This window comes from Panthera tigris, chromosome B4 (genome assembly GCF_018350195.1).
Source record: "Panthera tigris isolate Pti1 chromosome B4, P.tigris_Pti1_mat1.1, whole genome shotgun sequence".
NCBI classification, from domain to species: Eukaryota; Metazoa; Chordata; class Mammalia; order Carnivora; family Felidae; genus Panthera; species Panthera tigris.
The window spans coordinates 118,241,862-118,265,072 of NC_056666.1; the positions used below are offsets into that span (position 1 = coordinate 118,241,862).

Sequence of the window (23,211 nt, forward strand, 5' to 3'; positions counted from 1 at the left end):
ATCTGTCGCATGACAAGTGGTTATAACAAATGAATGCAAAGAATGTGACTACTCTGTAGTGATCCTTGAACTTAAAATTGAAACCATATCTCTAATAGATTTCTCTAAGACAGGCTTGGCAGCATGTAAACTGTTCAGCAAATATTTATGGAACACTTTTTATATGCACAGCTGGTGCTCTAGGTGTGGAGAATCCACTGATGAGCAAAACAGACCCTTGTAGAACGTATGAGCTCATAGACAATGTAAAGTAGGTAAATGCTTTCTCAGCCTCAGCAAATGGAACGAGTTCAGTTCTGCAGTTGAGAATGCCCAAAATAAGTAGGATTCAAGGAGAAATGACTAACTCCAGGACTAGGGCATAAAATGAACAAGTGAGCCAGGAATATGTTGCATCAGAAAGTAAAGATGTACTCAGAAAGTGATGGAACATGTTAAAAGAACACAAAAGCCAGGTTGGAGGGGCCCTCACTGGGATAATCTGAACATCAAAATAACAGTAATGTGCTACAACCAGAATCCATGGTAACAGAATCCAGAGTTTACACTGATAATAAACCAACAAAAAACAAATAGTAAATAAATAAACAAGGAAAGCTCATTGTTAGAATGGAATGGTCAACCACAAAAAATGTGAAGGAACAAGGATTTAGAAAATATCCATTTTGGGGGCTCCTGGGTGGCTCAGTCAGTTAAGCGTCCAAACTTTTGGTTTTATCTCAGGTCATGATGTAACAGTCTGTGGGTTTGAGTCCTGAGTTGGGCTCCACACAGGCTTGAGATTCTCTCTTCCTCTCTCTGCTCCTCCCTGGCTTGTGTGTGTGTGCATACACACTCCCTCTCAAAATTAATAAGTAAACTTTAAAAAGAAATGTATTCTGAAGTATTAGAGGTAAAACATAAGTCTGCAAATTACTCTGAAATGGCTCAGATTATATAGATGAATGGATGGGCAGAGGCATCAATAGATGGATAGATAGATTAAAAAGAAACTTAAAGTGGTTGCAGCAAGGGGCACATGGGTGGCTCACTCAGTTAAGCGCTGGACTCTTGATTTCAACTCAGGTCATGATTCCAGCATCATGGGATAGAGCCCTGTGTCAGGCTCTTTGCTGAGTGTGGCGCCTGCTTAAGATTCTCAGTCTCTCTCCCTCTGACCCTCTCCTCCACACGCCCTTTCTCTCTCTCTCTCAAAAAAAAAATAAATAAAAGTGTGTGTGTGTGTGTGTGTGTGTGTGTGTGTGTGTGTGTGTGTTTTCTTCACTTCATATAGCCAGGGTCAACAGGATTTGTAAGGTTGATGCCAAGGAGGCAGCTGGGAGGACTGGAAAGTTGGTTACATTCAGGGGGAATGAATGAATAAGAGGCAATATATTGAAGATAATGAAAACCAGTTTCATCTCTATCAGAGACAGGAATTATAAATGTGGAAAGGAAAAAAGGCTAGAATGAATCCTGTGGTATTCTGGTTTGGAATTGGAGATATTAGCATGAACTCATGGTTTTAAAAGAAAATATGATAGATTGATTTAAATGTGTTTGTGTGTGTATGTATATATGCTGAGAGAGCCTAGAAGCAATAACTTCCCAGAGCAATAAGCACATTTTGGTCTCGGATCAAATGTTATTCTCCTCTAAAGAGAACCAGAGCTCTTTGGAGAAAAGGCTGATTCAAGAGCTGGGGGAGAAAAAAGTAGATGAGTCTGGGGGAAGGGGTGGAAGGATGGGTGAAATAGGTGATGGGGATTAAGACGTGTACTTGTTGTGATAAGCACCAGGCGTGGTATAAAAGTGTTGAATCACTATATTGTACACCAGAAACTAATATTACACTGTTAACTAACTGGAATTTAAGTAAAAACCTAAAAATAATATTTTTTAATGTAAATAAATAAATAAATAAATAGGAGGAATCTGGTACACTTGCTGTACCACAAAGTAACAAAGTGCTCAAAAACTGATGGGGACTTATCAAAAGAATACAGGATCAGCTTAAAGGGGTTTTATAGGCCAAATCTGTGTTAATATAAACACCAAAAGAATGTTTGTATTAGATTATAACTCATTGAATATGACAGGAATCCATTAGTCCACACTGATATAAATAAATAATTAAATAAATGAAAGAAATATAAATAAATAAATAAATGAAGAGGAAGTAAAGCACTTCCTTACTGTAGAATAATAAATATAGGACTGATAGAGTTAGGAAATCGCCATTTGGTGCACCTGGGTGGCTTAATCAGGTAAGTGTCTGACTCTTGATTTCGGCTTAGGTCATAATCTCACTGTTTGTAAGATTGAGCCCAAATCGGGCTCAGGCTCTGGGTTGATGGTTCGGAGCCTGCCTGGGATTCTCTCTCTCTCCCTCTCCCTCTCTCTGTCTGCTGCTCCCCCCACTTCTCTTTCCATGTCTCCAAATAAATAAGTAAATTTTTAAAGAATAAATAAGTTAAAAAATTTTAAGAGTAATTATATTTCTATGTACATAGACTTCAGGTGTTTTTCATATTTTTAAAAAATGTTTATTTATTTTGAGAGAGAGAGTGCAGGGTAGGACAGAGAGAGAAGGGGAGAGAGAGGATCCCAAGCAGGCTCCGTGCTACCATCACAGAACCCGACATGGTGCTTGAACTCTCAAACTGTGAGATCATGACCTGAGCTGAAACCAAGAGTAGGACGCTTAACCGACTGAACTACCCAGGTGCCCCATCATATTTTTTAAAAAAATAAAAAGTCGGTTCCTAAGCTTCAGCCATACCACTTAAATAATGAAGTGAATAATATTGATTATTTAATTCAGACATCTAGTCTGATCAAACACCCAGGAACAAATTATTCCACCATATAAATTTCCTAGGTAAGTAAATTAGGCAGTTGACAAAACCCTATTTTGATTTTCTCCTACTTTGTAATTTAAGTGATAGATGATTTAAATATTTTTCAAATTGACATTCTTGAAATCAAAAGAAGGAAAAAAGTTTCTTTCCCACATTTCCAAGCAACACAAAGGATAGAAAATTTGAGTAATTGCTAGTGTTATGTAAGTTAACTGTGATTGTGTTAACAGTCAGCAACATTCAGTTTCCTTCAGAAGAATAAAGTCAGTCAGTTAATTCCACTAACATTTGAAGTCATAGCTCTCTAAACAATGTGTTTGATTCCCTAAAGCTATTCCCAATGGACTCCCTTCCAAGTTTAGAGATATAATAGCAGAATTTTCCCTGAACTTTCTTTATGTTTACAAATTTTAATTTCATTTAGGGGTTGACATTAGGTTAATTTCATTTAGGGTTGACTACAATGCAACTGTACTCATTTGTGAATAGGCCCCTTAGTTATCTAGAGCAAAAATATTTCATAAGTGACATGAGGTTTGAATTACAACAAAACTACAACACATTTCAGTTCATGATGACCCACTGCATAAACTTAGCTGTTAAGTATACTCTGTCCTACATCTCTAAGGCTGAATGGAACTATTTCTACTCCTTTCAGTAAAGCTTAATTCCTTCATTTTATATTCATTACTTTTTTATTAATTTTTTTTTAACGCTTATTCATTCCTGAGACACACAGACAGAGTATGAGGGGGAGGGGGGCAGAGAGAGAGGGAGGGAGACATAGAATCCGAAGCAGGCTCCAGGCTCTGAGCTGCCAACACAGAGCCAGATGTGGGGCTCAAACTCACAGATTGTCAGATCATGACCTGAGCCAAAGCCGGAGGCCCAACAAACTGAGCCACCCAGGCGCCCCTATTCACTACTTTTCATATTTGCTGTCCTTTGAGTATATATATTTCTCTCTAAAATTTCTTGTATTGTTACTAAGCCTGTGGCTATTGTCCATCTTTGAACCACTGATATGCCCTGTCTCCTTTTATACTTAAGCAGTTGCCCCATTTTGTACGGAGCACTGATGGTATACACCACAACTGTGCACGTGGTTCTTGTGCGTGCGACAACAATGTGAACAGTTTGAAGCAAACCAGATCAACGGAGATTCCCTTGTAGTAACTGAGCACTTTACATCCATGGCAAACCAGGTAACTCAGGATGTTCTCTCATTTTAGGGATAGGAAACTTGTGTCAGACTCGTTCTATGGGCTCATGCTTTGAGTTCCTTAGGTTATTGGTTCCTAAACCTGGCTGTTTATAGGAATCACCTGGGGATCTTAAAAAAATGGCAGATTCCAGGACTCCTCATCTGACTTAGTAAGTAGAATCTTTTGAGGTCTGAGAACATCTGTGTCTAAAAAGCCCCCCAGGTGCATTGATGAGAAACCATATTTGGTAACTTCTAACTTGTGACCACAAGGCCTCACTTAAAAGTTGTCAGGGTGGAGGCACCTGGGTGGCTCAGTCCGTTTAGCGTCCAACTCTTGATTTCAGCTCAGGTCATGACCTCAGGATTTGTGTGTTCAAGCCCTGCGCTGGGCTCTGCGGTGACCATGAGGAGACTGTTTAAGATTCTCTCCCTCTGCCCCTCCCCTCCTCTTCTCATGCTCCCTCTCCCCTCCCCTGCTCAGGCTCCTGCACTTTCACTCTCTTGCAAAATAAATAAATAAACTTTAAAAGCTGTGAGGGTAGGGGCACCTGGGTGGCTCAGTCAGTTAGGCCTCCAACTCTTGATTTCAGCTCAGGTCATGATCTCATGGTTCACGAGTTGGTTCGTGAGTTCAAGCCCTGCACTAGGCTCCATGCTGAGCCTGCTTGGGATTCTCTCTCTCTCCCTCTCTCTCTCTCTCTGCCCCTCCACTCCCCTGCTTGTGGCTCTCTCTCTCTCTCTCTCTCTCTCTCTCTCTCAAAAATAAATAAACTTTAAAAAAAAGTTTTTAAAAAGTTGTCAGGGTAGTAGATTATAGCCACTGAGTGACTAAAGTTGCCATCTATATGTGCAATTTCTATGAGGACTATTTTAGGGTCTGACATATCTAAGTATGCTTCTCCTCTGAGATAAAACATATTTTATGCTTTTAATTGCAGAAAGAAGGAAATTTCAAAATATCAAGAGATAAAGACTAGGTAAGAGTATTCCCCTGCCTTTATTTCCTATAAAATACAATATCCCTGAATATGCAGATAGAACTGCCACAGTTTTCATTCCCCTGCACCAAGATGGGTAACTTCAAGTGTCTTTACCTGGGCGCCAGAGCTCAGGGCGCACTTTGTACTCTTGGGATGTACTTTGGTAAAGGGATAGCCCCCAGTCTTACACCACGGTACTCTAGGCTCAACCTAGGATACCCTTCCAAAGAAGGATGGTGATCATTGGAACTTTTAAAACTTTTCAGAATGGAAATTACAGCCCCATTGTGAAGTCCATTTTATCTTATTTCAGGTAGAAAAAGATAAATTTCTCCCTATTCTCTTTATGGAGACATGAAAATAAACAAACAAGATTTCTAATCAGGAGCACGTGGGTGGCTCAGTCAATTAAGCGTCTGACTTTGACTCAGGTAATGATCTCGGGGTTCGTGAGTTTGAGCCCTGTGTTGGGCTCTGTGCTGACAGCTCAGAGCCTGGAGCCTGCTTCAGATTTTGTGTCTCCCTTTCTATCTGCCCCTCCCCTGCTCGTGCTCTGTCTCTGTCTCTCAAAAATAAATAAACATTAAAAAATTAAAAAATTTTTCTAATAAAAAAGACAGTATCTAAGGTGCTTGAGGATATTACTTGTTTTTTCCCTTTTTTAGGAAAACGAACTTCAGTCTACCTTGCATAATTTATTATATCGCTCTATTAGATGGCTGTGGTAGGAATTATGTAAGGATTTTCTGTGATTTGCCCATGCAGGGATGATCCTCAAATCGATAAGTGTTAACCTCTAGTAAGTTTACAAGCGCCTGTTGGAAAGTTCTATTTGAATGTCCTATTTCTCTAGCATCTCCAATTCTGTTTATCTCTCAAATATGGTTCTGTGTTAGAATTGGCCACAAGGGAAATCTGTGCAGGATTTCAAAGGCAGAAGTGAAGCACTTACGCTCTGAAGGTCAGCGTAAGATGTGAGGCGCTACAGCAGCCCACGCACACAGATGTTGATCTGCTGGCTTACCTGGGAGTGGAGCAGTGGCCAAGTGAGGAACTCTTTCAGCAACTCCAGGACCTTCTTCAGTTTCTCTGAGCCCTGGCCCAGATGCATGTGCAGCACCTTGGCTCCTATGAGCACTTGCAGCATGGCTCCTGCAGGTACCTGCATTTTTGACATTGTAGGTAGTAAGAAACAGATGCATGGTCTAGTTTATCCTCTTGAGATCCAGTTTGTCTTTGTGGGTTCCAGTTTGTCCCTGCTCATCCTCACTTCATGTCCAGCTTTCCTGCCTGATTGTACGCTCTATCGATTTATTGCAATTTCAGATGAAACCCCAGACACTGAGGAAACTTCTTCTCCAGCTCCCACAATTTTAAAGACCTAGTCCCTAAAATAAACCTTATTTCATATGACTCATAGTGATTATGCTTCTCTGGTCAAACTCTGATACAGACAATGGTATTGGAAGTAATTCCAGAAAAACTAAACCTTCAAAATGGGTTCTATGAATTTGTTCTGGGTTATCTGATCTGATTGGATTTAAAGGCTCTGATGACCAGTTGTCAATGATAAAGGTGACACTGGTTGTGCATGGGATTCATTATGAAAAACAGTTTCTTAAATCATCACCTATGGTGATGGACAACTGTAATCAAGTGCCTAAATAAGGCAAGGCTTTGGATAACCATGTAGATGCTTCTATAAATTTTTAAACAAAAATAAGAAATACAATGGAGTTGGTTGGTTTATCCTAATTATGTTGGATAACTGCGGGAAAAGAAATGATGAGCTTAGGGCTTTAAATGTTCAGTTCTAGTGAAGGATCAGAAATCTTACCAAATCCAAAATCTATTCCTGATTTACAACTGAATTTCCAATCTTGAAGGTCTCATGTTAAAATTAGTTTTTGTTTTTGTTTTTAAGCAGCAGTGGGAGCCTGAATACTGGAATGGTAATGGGCACCTATGGGCAGATTGATGACACTAAGATCGTGAACTTCTAAATTTGCTGACCTCTTTTGCCATTAACAGCCCTTCCTCCTTTGCTTGAGGAGTTTAGTCTCTCCTTACCTGTAAAATCTGTAATGACCCATCCTGAGGTAGTTAGTTGCCTTGTAGGGTCTGCTGATCCTCCTCAAGACTTATTATCAGCACCTCTCACAGCTTTTATACCCATTGCAGGGGATCCTAGAAGATAAATAGTATGCAAAATTTATATTGACAGAAACCTGGGCAACATGTATGGGGATGGAGACAAAGAATGCTGGGTTGGCTGCATGGTAGTCACCCTCCAGGATGGCCCAAAGATGCCTACCACACTACCACATTGTATCCGGATTGGACTGTGATCAATAAAACACAGAAGTGCTGGTGTGTCATTTCTGAGATTAGGTTATAAAGGTCACTGCAGCTTCTCTCTTGGTTGCTATCTGTCTTCCTTGAATTACTCACTCTGGGGGAGCCATGACATAAGCAGCTCTATGGAGAGGTCCATTTGACAAAGAACTGGAGTGTCCTGCCAATGGCCAAGTTAGGGGGTTTGGAATCACGTCTTCCAGCCCTAGAGACCACAGTCCCAACCAACACTTGACAGCGAACCCATGACACACCCTGAGCCAGGCCATCCAGTTGAGCCTCTCCCAGATTCCTGACCCTCAGAAAATGTGAGATAATAATTGTTTATTGTTTTATGCTCTTAAATTTGGAGACAATTTTATAAGTAGTGATAACTAAAATGGAACAGAATGAATATAATGGTAGATAAAGCCCACTTTATTTATTTTTTAAATGTTTATTTATTTTTGAGAGAGATCGCAAGTGGGGGAGGAACAGAGAGAGGGGGTCAGAGGATAGAAAGCGGGCTCCGGGCTGACCGCAATGAGCCCAATGTGGGGCTCAAACTCATGAACTGTGAGGTCATGGCCTGAGCTGAAGTCAGACGCTGAACCGACTGAGCCACCCAGGCACCCAGACCAAGCCAAACTTACTGATATGGGTACAGTAAACAGTGTCTCAGTCCATCGTTTTAGCTCAAATGGCTGAGAGGGACTTTGACAGTTTAGCTGAAATTTAAATTCACTGGTAGCTCATATTAAATGAAATTAAAATGTCAGACTTGGTACACTGAATAGGAAAGATTTTTTTTTTTTAATTATTATTCTTTTATAAGCAGGCTCCTTGCACAAGGTGGGGTTCAAACTCATGATTCTGATATCAAGAGTCACATGCTCTACCAACTGAGTCAGCCAGGTGCTCCCTGAATAGGAAAGTGTTGACAAAGATTCTCTCCTTGACCAGACCTTAGTTAGGCTCCTCTGAGCTTCCTTTTCAATTAGGACTGTCCTTGGACATGTCCTCCAAGAGCCCACCTATAGCAAGAATTCTGTCAAAAAGAATGAAATCTTTCCATTTGCAACAACATGGGTGGAGCTGGAGAGTATAATGCTAAGCAAAATAAGTCAGAGAAAGACAAATACCATAGGATTTCACTCATATGTGGAATTTAAGAAACAAAACAAATCAGCAAAGGAAAAAGAGAGAGAGAGAGAGGGACAACCAAGAAATAGACTCTTAACATCAGAGAACAAACTGATGGTTACCAGAGGGGAGGTGTGTGTGGGGATGGGTGAAATAGGATTGGGGTTTAAAAGAGAACACTTACCATGATGAAGAATAAATAAATAAATAAAATGGGGGGAAAAAAAGAATTGTCACTTTAGTAACTTAGGTTAGCAAAAAATCTCCCAACCTTGTTATCTATTTAATTTACTTATTCTTTTAGTAATCTCTACACTCTATATGGGGAATGAACTTACAACCCTGAGATCAAGAGTCACATGCTCCATCAACTGAGCCAGCCAGGCACCCCACCTAGGCATGATATCTGATCACCCTCAATACCTTATCAAATTCATCATCCCCCAAGTAATATCTGATTATCTTGGCCTGCCTTCAGTAAGAATCCTGTTAGGTCAATTTAGCAAGATTTCCCCTACCTTCTTAGTAACTTACCATCCAGTGACCCCTTCACCAGCTCTGCTTCTTGGCTAAAATCCCCATATTTAGACATTGTCTCATTGAGTTCTCATAATCTCTGCAAGATGGATGTTACTCTCATCCCAGGACCAGGTAATTTGTAATTTGTAATTTCAGTGCAAAATGAAGGCCTTTTGTTCACAAATTATTAAGAATTCCAAAATGGTGACAACAGAGCATTAAATCAAGCACAGGCTCTGTACAACGGTACAAGCCGATGGGGCTGCTCCCTGCTTCCATGCTACTTTGAAGAAGCAAGTTCAGGGGTGCCTGGGTGGCTCAGTCAGTTAAATGTCTGACTTCAGCCTGGGTCATGATCTCATGGTTTGTGGGTTCAAGCCCTGCGTTGGGCTCTGTGCTGACAGCTTAGAGACTGGAGCCTGCTTTGGATTCTGTGTCTCCCTCTCTCTCTGCCCCTCCCCTCCTTATGTGTTGTCTCTGTCTGTCTCTCAAAAATAAGTAAACGTTGAAAAAAAAAAAATTTTTTTTTTTTTTTTTGAAGAAACAGGTTTATAGAGATCAAGTGAATTCCCAAAGTTACTTTATCAAGAGCCAGGACAAGGTCAGAGCCAGAATTCTAACAGGAGTTTAAACTACTAAACTCCCCCAGTTAACTGAGTCTAATGATGGTTTTCTAAATTTATTGAAAAAATCTTCTGCCAATCACTTTCAATCTGGTTTATCAAGTAGTGTTAAAATGCATTTATTGAATGTTTTAATATGTCATATAAACTATTGTGATGAACCCCCAACCTGTCTTGTCTAAAGAGCTCTTGTTGCACATTTTCTTTTGAAATACTTTCCTGTAGTCTATTGGAAAATGCAGACATGTCTATGTGTAATGTCAATGTATGGAACTTAAAAAAAAAGTACCTTAATGGCAGACGTTGTTAACACAAAATACTGCAGTAACATTCTAACAGCAACACCGAAATAATGGATCATCAAGCATTCAGGGTTTTTTTTTCTCTGTTTGTTTAAATGACTACCACCCTGGGACTCATCTAAATGTAAAAGTCTGGAATTCCTGCGTCAAAGAAAGACTCTTGAAGGTGAAGGCAGACAAAAACAGGAGGTCACCGAGCACTACCGCACACCACTCAAAAATCCGGCCCCGGAATGTGCGCCTGCGCAGAACGAATGCTCCGGTGCAGAAGCCGGGCCGGAAGTGCCGGGGCAGGCGGGGGCGGGGATACGGTTGCTAGGTGAACGTGATGACGCCAAGGCACCGGCGCTCTTCTCCGCCAATGGGTGCCCCAGCTGTAGTGACGCGTAACGTGCGTCACGCTGACGTCGCGCGAAGGGCACAGATCTAAGGGCCAGGAGGACGTTCGGCCTCTGTGAGCCGCAGCCTTTCCGAAGGAGCGGTTGTGTGTTCGCCATCTTAGAAAGTGAGTGCGCCGGGTCTTCCCCCCCCAGTGGGTGCGGGGAATGGAATCCCTGTGGGGAGCTGCTTAGACTGCAGGCCTGGTCGACCTCTTCCCTTGTGGAGGCCGCCATGACCTCCTCAAGGGCGCGGAGGCGGGCAGAAGGAAGGCCCTTGTCGGGGTCCTAGGGTGCCGGTGACTTTGGCGGTCTGACGGGTCTCTTTGCCTTTCTTCTGACCGCTGCTCCCTGTTCCCTTAGGAAGATGTTCTCGTCTGTGGCGCATCTGGCGCGGGCAAACCCCTTCAACGCGCCCCACTTGCAGCTGGTACACGATGGCCTCGCGGGCCCCCGCAGCAGCCCCGCGGGGCCTCCGGGTCCGCCCCGCCGCTCCCGCAATCTGGCAGCAGCCGCTGTGGAAGGTGAGTTTAGACCCTAGCCCGATTCGGTCGTTATGTTCCTCGTGGCTCATTCGGCTTTAGTGGCCTAGAGGACGGAGAAGGACACACTTGGTTTTCTGCACCACAGGACGGCGCCCAGTTGCTTGCCCTAGGATGTCAGCCCTTTCCGCCCTAAGGCCGTGTGTCGGATCCTTGGCCCTCTCTCAAGGGCGTGGAACGGCCTAGGCACAGTTCCGTCTGTGACCTCCACGTCCTCGAGAAAGTAAAGCTATAGAGGCCGTCACTAGCGTCTTATCTTCTCCTCAGTAACCTGCCCGGTCAGCGGGCTAAGTATTGGGTGAACTCTCCTTGGTAGCTGCAGGCCACCTGCAGTTCTTTCTAATTGTATTGTCTGTTACTTGATTTGACTTTGGTTATTAAAAATGCTCCTTCCTCTCATAAGTATTCCCAAAGTCTAATATTCCTTGACCCAAGGTGTAAGAGATAATTGGGTCTCTTGTTTTAATGTAATTGGTAGAGGAGGTGACAGCAGCCCCAGATAGGCTATTAAAAGGCCATAGTAATTGGTAGGGATCCCTTTAGTCTTATCTCTCCGGATTCTTTTTGGTTAGACTCAACTTTAGCTTAATTGTGTGTTTTGAATCCCAGCGGAGTGTAATGTACAGAGAAATCCAAACACCAAATTATAGGAGTCCTGTAGATGTTATCTATATCGTGTGCCTGTAAAATCTAAACTTTTTAAATCCTTTATGTGTTTTGTTATGTCTTTGGTGTGGATAAAAAAGTCCTTATACTGTTGCGTAGTAGTAAATGTATTTGCAGGAATTTGTTTCGTTTTATACTTACATGAATCCATAGGTGGAGATAGTATTGGTTAGTGGCTGGGGTATACTTAGAAGTTTGCAAGCTTTTTACTTGTCCAGTGCTCTGAGTTTGTACTCTGAAGTGTGTTTTCATTAGCACTTAATAACTTGAAGTTTAATTTTAATTGGAAGAGCTATTAATGTTGTAGGAAACATTTAGTATGGCAAAATAGGTAATAGGTAATGTCTCATAGTACCTTCATAATCTAAATGATTCTTTGATTTTGGTAGTAAATGTCTTGTTAAACTAGGTGGAAAATTATCTTTCAACTTAATTGTAAACAGTGGCCAAAGTTGTTCAGTTGTGATAGCATTATCTCCCAGGGAATCTTAGTTCTCTTTCATTCCCGTGGCCTTAGTCATCTCTGAAGAAATATTTACCTGATTTTTTTTTTTTCAACCAAACAGAGCAGTATAGCTGTGACTATGGATCTGGCAGATTCTTTATCCTTTGTGGACTTGGAGGAATTATTAGCTGTGGCACAACACATACAGCATTGGTTCCTCTAGATCTGGTTAAATGCAGAATGCAGGTTTGTTTTGCATGCTGGACTAAAAGTGTATTTTTGAAGCATGGCTTTTAAGTTGTAAAACGTAAGCATCTAACAAGCTGTGTGGAAACCTAACTGTCCAGGAGGTAAGTTGATAACCAGTAACATGAGTTTTATATTGAAATGCATGGTGTGTCTTGTCTTACTACAGAGTACAGTTGCGAATATGGCTCCATGAAGTTTTATGCACTGTGTGGCTTTGGTGGGGTCTTAAGTTGTGGTCTGACACACACTGCTGTCGTTCCTCTGGATTTAGTGAAATGCCGTATGCAGGTTTGTATTGAGACGGCAACATTGAATGTATCTTCCATGTGTGATTTAATTGCAAATACTTTTAAAGAGCTTCACAAATTTGAAGACATTACAACTGCTAGAAACTTCAGGAAACCAAACCCAAATTTTCTTAACTCGTGATCTTTATTTTAATTGGTTTTGTTTGTTTTGTTTTGTTTATTTTTTGAGAGAGACAGAGACTGCTTGAGTCAGGGGGTGGGGGGCAGAGGAGGGAGAGAGAATCCCAAGCAGGGTCCACACTGCCAGCACAGAAACCGATGTGAGGCTTGAACCTGTGAAACTATGAGATCATGACCTGAGCCAAAACCAAGAGTCAGACACTTAACTGACTGAGCCACCCAGGTGTGCCTCAAGATTTTATTTTTAAGTAACCTCCAACATGAGGCTCAAACTTAACCCTGCAATGAAGAGTTAGTTGCATGCTCCATAGGCTGAGCCAGCCAGATGCCCTGGAATGCCTCTCTTTGAAAAATAAAATTGTAGGCAGATTTTTGGATCCCAAACCCTGGCTATAAATTTTTTTTTTTTTTTTTTTTTTTTTTTTTTGCTGCTGGGCTGTTTTGACTAGAGTTCCTCTTCAAGGCCTGCCGGTTCTTTATGCTCCCAAATTGTCATTTTATAAGCAGTTACATGACAGAGTGGGTAATCATTTGTGTATTTTTGAAGTAACTTCATGTCCCTGTTTACTGATAAGATCAGGGCAGAACATTATGTACATTAAAAAAATACTCATTATTTTAGTGTTAAAATTATGTAGGCATAGCTTCTTGTATATTTACATAAAAGTTTTTTGCAATTAGAATATTTTAAATTAGGATTATTGAAAAAAAATAATCAAACGTCAAAAATTTATTTGTCCCAAACAGGATTAGAAGTCCACTTACCTAAAAGAGAGAGGAAGGTGAAGTAAAGGAAAGTGAAATAATGTTAGCAGGCAGGAAGGTGATGTATAGCAGCCATTTTAGTACTGGCAGATATAGTGAAATAAGATTTTTTTTTTCTTTTCCCATTAGTTAATAGAATGGATATGAAATATACCTTTGCTGAAACTTACACACGTCTCTTGAAGTGAATTTAATTTCTTAAGTCAAAAGATAAATTCTCATTATGTCCATGTACCTTCGTAGCTTGTATTTTTTAAATTTGTCTTAACTTCATAAAACTTCGTAGTATAAACTGCTTAACAGGCTAACATACATTAGGGATATAGACTTACTTATTACCTAGGCAGTAGCTTTAAAACTAAATTTTTTAAAGTGGTAGAGTTGGATGGTGAAAAATCTGAGTCAGTTTTATGTATGTTTCTAGGAATTTTACCATCTTAAGTAACCCTCCAAATTAATTCTGACTGAAAGACCTTAATGTATAAAGTTACATTTACAAAGATAATTCTAGATATTCAGTTGATATCATGCAGTGAACTTGTAATAACCTATCTTTTGTGTAGTTACTGAAGTTTATTATAGAGCCAAAAGGAAAGACTAATAATAGCAAAATTTAATATTTATGAGAAGCGATAGCTCTTTGGTTAAATTAATTTTTTTCTTCTTGTTTTAAATAAAGGTGGACCCCCAAAAGTACAAGGGCATATTTAATGGATTCTCAGTTACACTGAAAGAGGATGGTGTTCGTGGTTTGGCTAAAGGATGGGCTCCGACTTTCATTGGCTACTCTATGCAGGGGCTCTGCAAGTTTGGCTTTTATGAAGTTTTCAAAGTCTTGTATAGCAACATGCTTGGAGAGGTATGTAATTTAACTTTGAAATTGAAGTCCTAAGCTTTAACTTAAAGTTTAAGACCGAAAAGGATCTTTTTGTTTGTTTTTTTTTTGTCTTGCTCACCTTATTTTAGAACTGAAGAAATGGTCTCAAAAAGGGTAAGCAACATGCTTTAAATCAGGAGAGACCGAATGAGAAAAAATACATTTTTTAAAATTTCAGTGCTGTTTTTATTCTACTGTGCTCATTCCCAAGTAAGTTGGATTTTGAGTTTTTTAAAGAGGTCTCGGATTCATTGTGTAGTTCAAGGGCCAACTAGATGTTGGCACCTAGATGTTCAAAGAATAATTCACATTGTACTATGGTTGATAAGGTTATGAGAGATTATAAACTTTCAGTCTCATCCTGAAATGTAACTATTTCCTTGAATTGTCCCTTAATTGAAAACAGCCAATGCAGCAGCAGTACATGTTCCTTCTTACGCTTTTCAATTAGGAGAATGCCTATCTCTGGCGCACATCACTGTATTTGGCTGCCTCTGCCAGTGCTGAATTCTTTGCTGACATTGCCCTGGCTCCTATGGAAGCTGCTAAGGTTCGAATTCAAACCCAACCAGGTTATGCCAACACTTTGAGGGATGCAGCTCCCAAAATGTATAAAGAAGAAGGTTTAAAAGCGTAAGTAAACATTTGTCTAAAGTTATAGTATAAGAAGGGAAGTGCTTTTGTTAGCAATAAACCTACCAAACTTTTTTTTTTTAAACTATTATGTTATTTAATGTCTGTTTCTCCCTTAAGTAGAACGTAACAGGGGCAAGGACAAGTTGATACATAGCATGAGCCCTGAATTACAGGTTTTTCTTAAGAAAGAACTGGTCAGTCTGCAGATAACTCGATATTTGACATTAACTGTTAACTTCTGGGAAGAGCTTGTTAGAATTGTCATCTGTGTTTACCAGCTAAGAATTGGCATATAGTCTGGCCACAACATGCTTCCTTAGATCCACCTTTGTGGATGCTAATCTTGAACTGAGTTCTACTTGTAAACTTTCTGTTTCTTGTAGTTCCAGTCAGAGAAACATCCAGCAACTTCTTCGGTTGTATAGTCAAAGGTGCTTGAGTCATTGGCATGTGAGATAAATATACCTGCATGTTAGTCCTAGGTTCTGATAGAAATGACATGCAATTGTGCTGCCATTTTTTTTTGCTATCAGGACTCGACTGGTGTGCGGACACTTTTGTTAATAATGAAAATCTCTGCTAGGTGAATAAAGACAGTTGAGTAAAATAAGTCTCCTGATTTCCTAGATTCTACAAGGGAGTTGCTCCTCTCTGGATGAGACAGATACCATACACCATGATGAAATTTGCGTGCTTTGAACGTACTGTTGAAGCATTGTACAAGTTTGTGGTTCCCAAGCCCCGAAGTGAATGTTCAAAGCCAGAGCAACTGGTTGTAACATTTGTGGCAGGTTACATAGGTATGAATTATTTAGAGCATGTTTATGAAATTAAGAACAAATAATCATTTCCATTATTGGCCTCTTTTTGTGAGGAAAAAAGTATTCCAAAGAAGTCTTCCCATAGCATTTTATATGCCTTCTAGGATTCATAAATACTTGTTAGCTTCTGAAAGAATTGTTTTCTCGTTTGCATGTCTTAAGTTTTGGCATGTATTGATTTCACTCCCTCATCATTTGGGTTTTTGGTCTGTTTTTCAAGAATACTTTTTTTTTTTTTTTTAATTATTTTGAGAGAGAGAGTGTGAGCGGGGGAGGGACAGAGAGAGAGAGGGAGAGTCCCAAGCAGGCTCCACACTTCTAGCGCAGAGCCCTACGTGTGGCTTGATCTCAGGAACCACGAGATCATGACCTGAGCTGAAATCTAGAGTCAGACGTTCAACTGACTGAGCCACCCAGGTGCCCCTCAAGAATACATTTTTAACACAAAGAAAGTGTTGATTAAAATGTGAATATAAAGATTTTTGGAGGATTGTTTTACATGGGGTAGACTGCCATATAACTTTTGTCCGTCTCACTCTAAATTTCATTTTTTTTTTAATAACTAAAAATTAGGAAAAGGTTGTTGGTTGTCTTAATGAATTTTTTAAATTGATCCCATGCTGGATTATTTATCTTGACTTTTTTCAGCTGGAGTCTTCTGTGCAATTGTTTCTCACCCTGCTGATTCTGTGGTATCTGTGTTGAATAAAGAGAAAGGTAGCAGTGCTTCTCAAGTCCTCCAGAGACTTGGATTTAAAGGTAGGATTCTTTTTTGCTCCTCTAAACCAAGAGTAACACTTAGGTATATTTCATTTCTCATTCATGTGTTATGTTTCAACCAGGTGTATGGAAGGGACTCTTTGCCCGTATCATCATGATTGGCACTCTGACTGCACTACAGTGGTTCATCTATGACTCTGTGAAGGTCTACTTCAGGCTCCCTCGCCCTCCTCCACCTGAGATGCCAGAGTCTCTGAAGAAGAAGCTCGGGTTAACTCAGTAGATTGATCAAAGCAAATGTGGACTGGATCTGCTTGTTGATCAGTGTTGAGGAAAGTGCAAGAGAAACTTTTATATATTTGACAGTGTAGGAAATTGTCTATTCCTGATAGAATTACTGTAGTACTCTTGCCTAAGGCGAGAGTTTCAAACTTACTGTTGAAATAAACCCAGCTATTCATGATTTGTCTGTGACTTGATGGTTATTTTTAAAACTAGTTTCTAAAGATTTAATGCTAAAATGGAAAGGATTAAGTGTTAAAACCTCAAGGAAAAAAATGCAAATTAACCACTGTTGGTTTAGTACTCTGATCCCTACTCATAAATTGTGTGTTTCAAGTTTTGTCAAACGAGAGTTCCTATATTTTTAAGAAACATACCTGAATTTTCAAAAAACTTGATTTAGTTGTAGTTAAATTGAAATATGGATAAATATTTGTGGTTATATTTTGAGAAGTAAATTTCAGCATATAATCAGATTTTTGCAACACGTACTATACTTTAAAAACTCCTAATGAGTTTGCTAATATCATTTGTTTTTATTTTATTATTTATTTATCTTATTTGGGAGAGAGAGTGCAAGTGAGCAAGGGGCAAAGGGAGAGGGAGAGAGAATTTTAAGCAGGCTCTAAGCTCAACCCCTGAGTCTGTCACAGGGCTCAGTCTCATGACTGAGATCATGATCTGAGCCAAAATCAAGAGTTAGGAAGCTTAACTGTTGAGCCACCCAGGCACCCCAACTAATCCTCATTTGTAAATCTAGGGGTCCCTGGTGGGGAGTTGGAGGAGTGGTTGTGAGTTTGAGCCCTACATTGGGTGTAGAAATTAATCTAAATTAGACTGATTGTTAGAATGATAGTTATTTTTTGTAATTTTATTTCAAGATTTTATTTTTTGGAAGTAGTCTCTAATCCCACACCCAGTGTGGGGCTCAAATTTACAACTGCAAGATCAAGGGTCACATGCTCTACTGACTGAGCCAGCCAGGCACTCCTAAAATGATAGTTTTTAAAAGGACCAAAGCACGTGAAAGCCAAAACTACTTGAGGTAACAATTCTCTTCATACAAACCTGACTTCCTAAATTACAAAAAGTGTAGCTGTAAAAACACCTAGAAAGTAACCCACTGCTCAGGTTCCGCTTATATTTGGTTAGGAAGTGTAACAGCCCAATCTAACATTTTTCAAGTCTGATTATAATTTACCTTGGGGCTTCCAGTATCTGGATTGAGTTGACAACCCTTGTGTAAAGTATATAGATGGGGCCTCAGGAAAAAACTTATAAGGAGTCTTGAGGGAGAGAGATGTTTTCACTACAAACCCATGTTGTAAGGTGAGTGAACTAAGTTTAGGAACCAGATACATTGAGTTGTGTGTTAACTTCTCTATGTCATCACTTGTTTTGTTTAAGATTATAGACTTACTTGACCAATGTTGCAGAGAGAAAGGGTTGTGGGTGCAGTGTGAGCCAGACTTGAAAGGTACAGGTGTAGTCTGAACCCACATAACTGGCATCACCAGTGTGTGTTAGTATTGCTGTGTAACAAATCAGCTGAAATCTAATGGCTTGAGACTTAAAATCTCAGGTCAGGAATTCAGGAGCATCTCTGCTGGACTCTCTGCTTTGGGTCTTATAAAGTTAAATAGGTGGTAGCTCTGAGGTCCTTTTTAAAAGCTTTAACGCTGAACACCGGCTGGCTTGGTAGAGCATACAACTCTTTTTTTTTTTTTAATATGTTTTTAAAATTTACATCCAAATCAGCATATAGTGCAACAATGATTTCAGGAGTAGATTCCTTAATGCCCCAAACCCATTTAGCCCATCCAGCCTCCCCACAATCCCTCCAGTTCGCCTGTTCTCCATATTTAAGAGTCTCTTATGTTTTGTCCCCCTCCCTGTTTTTATATTATTTTTGCTTCCCTTCCCTTATGTTTATCTGTTTTGTATCTTAAGTCCTCATATGAGCAAAGTCATATTTGTCTTTGACTAATTTCCCTTAGCATAATACCCTCTAGTTCCATCCATGTAGTTGCAAGTGGTGTAGAGCATACAACTCTTGATCCCAGGGTTGTGAATTAAAGCCCCACGTTGGATGTAGAGCTTTAAAAAAAGTTTTTTCCTTTTTAATTTTTTTAATCTTTATTTTTGAGAGAGTGTGAACAGGGGAGGAGCAGAGAGCTTCCATCTGAAGAAGGCTCCAGGCCCCGAGCTGTCAGCACAGAGCCCGACGCAGAGCTTGAACTGTGAGATCATGACCTGAGCTGAAGTGGGATGCTCAACTGACTGAGCCACCTAGGTGCCCCCCCCCCAAAATTTTTTTTTTGACTTATCTGGGCTATAGAGCTATTCTAACCATCATCTCTCTGTTACTGGCTCAGTGTTTCCTTAAGATCTACAGCATGGTGGCTCCAGGGCATTTGGACATAATTTCAGGGCTTTGAGGTGGAGCTGGGCAGAACCTGGATCTTCTTTAGTACTTAGCACTGTGGAAGTCATAGCATCACTTCACTATACTCTGTCATGACATCAGAAGTCTCGGAAGACTAAATCCCAGCTTCAGGGGAAAGGAACTTCTCCTGTTGGGAGGAGTGTCAATCATGTAAGAAGAACCTGTAGGGATGGAAATACACATATTTTAAGCCAATCCAAAGATAGACTGGACTTGAAAACAGGATACGCAGTTCAGCCAGCTCTCCCTGTAAGAGTTTTATTTTTATTTACTAAAAATACATTTTTTCAATGTTTGATTATTTTGAGAGAGCATGAGCAGGGCAGGGGCAGAGAGGGAGACACAGAATCTGAAGCAGGCTCCAGGCTCTGAGCTGCACAGAGCCCAACACAGGGCTTGAACCTATGAACTGTGAGACCATGACCTGAGCCAAAGACAGACGCTTACTGACTGAGCCACGCAGGCGCCCCTTATTATTTTATTATTTTTTTAATGTTTATTTTTGAGAGGGAGAGAGCGTGAGCAGGAGAGGAGCAGAGAGAGAGGGAGATAGGATCCAAAGTGAGAACCACCATGACAGCCGGATGTGGGGCTCAAACTCATGAACTGAGATCATGACCTGAACCAAAGTCGGACACTTCACCGACAGCCACCCAGGCACCACAAGAGTTTTATTTTCAAGAAAGACATTTTATTTGAGGGTATTTACAAGTGTACTGTGTTCAACTTGTTAAGAGTCACTTGTTATCTGTATAGAGATATATTTCAAAGCTATTTCTGAGAGAAAGCCATTTAGCCTAGAAATTCAAGAAAAATGCCCACTTAAAGTTTTGTGATTCTCATTTTACATTTTAAAATTTATTCATACTGAAATAATATGACATTTTAAGACCATTGTTTTTCACATTTGGTTTAAGAAAATGTCCACTCCATAAAGCAGAACTCAGTGGAATGAGTATATGTGATTAGTTTAATAGAATTATGTTGTAATGCTAGGACAAGATAGAATTGCCTAGTAGTTTCCAGGAGGGTCAGATATGTTTCAAATTGTTTTTAAAAGCAATTAAAACTGAGAAAACTTGATTTTTGCTAAATTATGAATACCTTATGACAACAAAATTGAACAGAAGTAACAGCTGAATCAAGTCATCTTTATTGTGTGAAAGCTTGAAACGTTTCACCATGTTTTAAAACAAGTTTACTAGTCCCTACCAAAATAACACCAGCATTTTTCACAGAGCTAGAACAAACAATTCTAAAATTTGTATGGAGCCAGAAAAGACCCCAAATGCCAAAGTAATGTTAGAAAAGAAAGCCAAAGCTGGAGACATCACAATTCCGGTCTTCAAGCTGTATTACAAAGCTGTAATCATCAAGATAGTATGGTACTGGCACAAAACCAGACACAGATCAATGGAACAATAGAGAACCCAGAAATGGACGCACAAATGTATGGCCAACTAATCTCTTACAAAGCAAGAAAGAGTATGCAATGGAATAAAGTCTCTTTAACAAATGGTGTTGGGAAAACTGGACCACTTTCTTAAGCCATACGCAAAAATAAACTCAACATGGATGAAAGACCTAAATGTAAGACAGGAAACCACCAAAATCCTAGAGGAGAAAACAGGCAACCACCTCTTTAACCTTGGCCACAGCAACTTCTTAGTAGAACTGTCTCTGGAGGCAAGGGAAATAAAAGCAAAAATGAACTATTGGGTCCTCATCAAGATAAAAAGCTTCTGCACAGTGAAGGAAACAAAACTAAAATGCAACTGACAGAATGGGAGAAGATATTTGCAAATGACTTTGCGAATGACATCTGATAAAAGGTTATCCAAAATTTATGAAGAACTTATCAAAGTAAACACCCAAAAAACAATCCAGTGAAAAAATGGGCAAAAGACCTGGACACTTTTCCAAAGAAGACATCCAGGTGACTAAGAGACACACACAAAGATGCTCAACATCATTTATCATCAGGGAAATACAAATCAAAACTACAATGAGATACCACCTCACAGCTGTCAGAATTGCTAAAATTAACAACACTAGAAACAACAGGTGTTGGCGAGGATGCAGAGAAAGGGAAACGCTCTTGCACTGTTGGTGGGAATGCAAACTGGTGCAGCCACTCTGGAAAACAGTATGGAGGTTCTTCAAAAAATTAAAAATAGGAATACCCTATGACCCAGCAATTGTACTGCCAGCTATTTATCCAAAAAATACAAAAATGCTGATTCGAAGGGGCACATGCACCCTGACGGTGTATAGCAGCACTATCAACAATAGACAAATTATGGAAAGAGCCAAAATGTCTATTAACTGACGACAAATGGATAAAGAAGATGTGGCATATATATACAATGGAATATTACTCGGACATCGAAAAGAAATCTTGCCATTGCAACAACGTGGATGGAACTAGAGTGTATTATGCTAAGTGAAATAAGTCAGAGAAAGATACATGTATGATTTCACTCATGTGGAATTTAAGAAACAAATGAACATAGGGAAAGGGAAGGAAAAATAAGATAAAAAGAGGCAAACCAGAGACTCTTAAATACAGAGAAAAAACAAGGTTGCTGGAGGGATGTGGGTAGGGGGACAGGCTAAATAGGTGACGGGCATTAAGGAGAGCACTTGTTGGGATGAGCACTGGGTGTTATATGTAAATGATGAATCACTAAATTCTACTCCTGAAATCACTATTACGCTGTGTGTTAATCCACTTGGATTTAAACAAAAATTTAAAATTAAAAAAAAAAAGAAACTTAGAAAAATGAGTTTAACATTTCTGGGATACCATTTTTGGGATAGAAAAAATGTCCAAAATGTTTATGGTGCATAGCAGTCTTGCTGCTAAATTAGGAATTGCATACTGTTTCTTTAGCATAAGAAATTATATACAGTTGACCATTGAACAACTCAGGGTGGTGGTATTAGGGGTGCTGATTTCCACCACACCCCCACCCCTGCCATACATACACTGTCAAAATCCCATATACAGCTTTCACTTCCCCAAAACTTAACTAGTAGTACCCTACTGTTGACAGGAAGCCTTATTGAAACAGTCAACATATATTTTGTAAGTTATATGTATTGTACTGCATTAGGATGTACTATTGTGATACCCTGTGGGGTGTAGAGCTATTTCCAAAAAAATAGTTACATACCATGTAACTTTTGTTGTATTAGTTAATGGCTTTGCCCTTTATTAGATGTGCCAGGCACTTCAGATATGTTAATGGTGGGGCTCCTGGGTGGGTCAGTTGGTTAAGCATCTGACTTTTGATAATCGGCTCAGGTGATGATCTTGTGGTCATGGGATCAAGCCCTGCATCAGGCTCTGTGCTGAGCATGAAGCCTGCTTGGGGTTCTCTTTCTCCCTCCCTCTCCCCCACCTCTCCTGTGTTTCTTTCTCTCTCTCTCTCTCTCAAAATAAAATAAACTTAAAAAAAGGAATAACATCTTTTAAAAAAGGTATGTTAATGGTAATATTCACAGCAGTCTTGTGAAGCAGAAATTGTTGTCTTTACTTACAGATGAAGAAATTAAAGTTCATATACACTAAATTTATTTAAAGCCACAGAGCTCTGTGGTGATACAGCCAAGATTGGACCCCAGATCTCTCTGATTTCAAAGTCTCATGTTGTTTCTACTATATTTCTATTATGTTTCTACTGTATATGTTTCTACTAAATTAAATCAGACATGAGCTAGTCAACTCAGAGTTTATGAATTCTTATCCTAGAATGGCTGGTCCCTGTGCCTTGGGCTTTTTGTCATGGAAGTTAGCTACATACTCTGACTAGTTCTGTCCATCTGCACACCTTTCATGACAGGCATTTGAAACTGGGACTAATGGTATGTGGGTTTTTTTTTTTTTTTTAAGATTATTGTACTTTATTTCACAACTTTATTGAGGAATAATGTAGAATAAACACATATTTAAAGAATACAATTTGATGAATTTTGACACATGTATATACCCGTGAAACCATCATCA

The 23,211-nt window shown here is 39.7% G+C and overlaps 1 protein-coding gene, 2 long non-coding RNA genes and 1 other non-coding gene across 5 annotated transcripts; 3 read left to right on the forward strand and 1 right to left on the reverse strand.

Moving 5' to 3' along the window:
* The first annotated feature begins 3,961 nt into the window (after positions 1-3,961).
* Positions 3,962-5,442, forward strand: LOC122240142. Its single transcript, XR_006219498.1, has 4 exons — positions 3,962-4,045; positions 4,159-4,214; positions 4,986-5,024; positions 5,341-5,442. It is a non-coding gene; the product is annotated as an uncharacterized LOC122240142 (long non-coding RNA).
* A 663-nt stretch (positions 5,443-6,105) lies between these two features.
* Positions 6,106-10,127, reverse strand: LOC122240433. Its single transcript, XR_006220172.1, has 3 exons — positions 9,936-10,127; positions 7,098-7,214; positions 6,106-6,189 (listed from the first exon to the last, which is right to left on the reverse strand). It is a non-coding gene; the product is annotated as an uncharacterized LOC122240433 (long non-coding RNA).
* Positions 10,128-10,351: 224 nt separating this feature from the next.
* On the forward strand, positions 10,352-16,937 carry SLC25A3 (solute carrier family 25 member 3). 2 transcript variants are annotated; one of them, XM_042992966.1, is made up of 8 exons: positions 10,352-10,453; positions 10,689-10,849; positions 12,100-12,224; positions 14,100-14,279; positions 14,749-14,930; positions 15,561-15,733; positions 16,403-16,513; positions 16,597-16,937. In XM_042992966.1, exons 2-8 carry the CDS (start codon positions 10,693-10,695, stop codon positions 16,755-16,757), a joined length of 1,089 nt encoding a protein of 362 aa, XP_042848900.1. In that variant the 5' UTR covers positions 10,352-10,453; positions 10,689-10,692; the 3' UTR covers positions 16,758-16,937. The 2 variants fall into 2 exon arrangements, with proteins under 2 accessions (XP_042848900.1, XP_042848901.1); XM_042992967.1 differs by lacking the exon at positions 12,100-12,224 and adding an exon at positions 12,394-12,515 and having other exon boundaries at positions 10,353-10,453.
* Positions 15,239-15,489, forward strand: LOC122240677. Its single transcript, XR_006220449.1, has one exon. It is a non-coding gene; the product is annotated as a small nucleolar RNA SNORA53 (small nucleolar RNA).
* Positions 16,938-23,211: the final 6,274 nt, after the last annotated feature.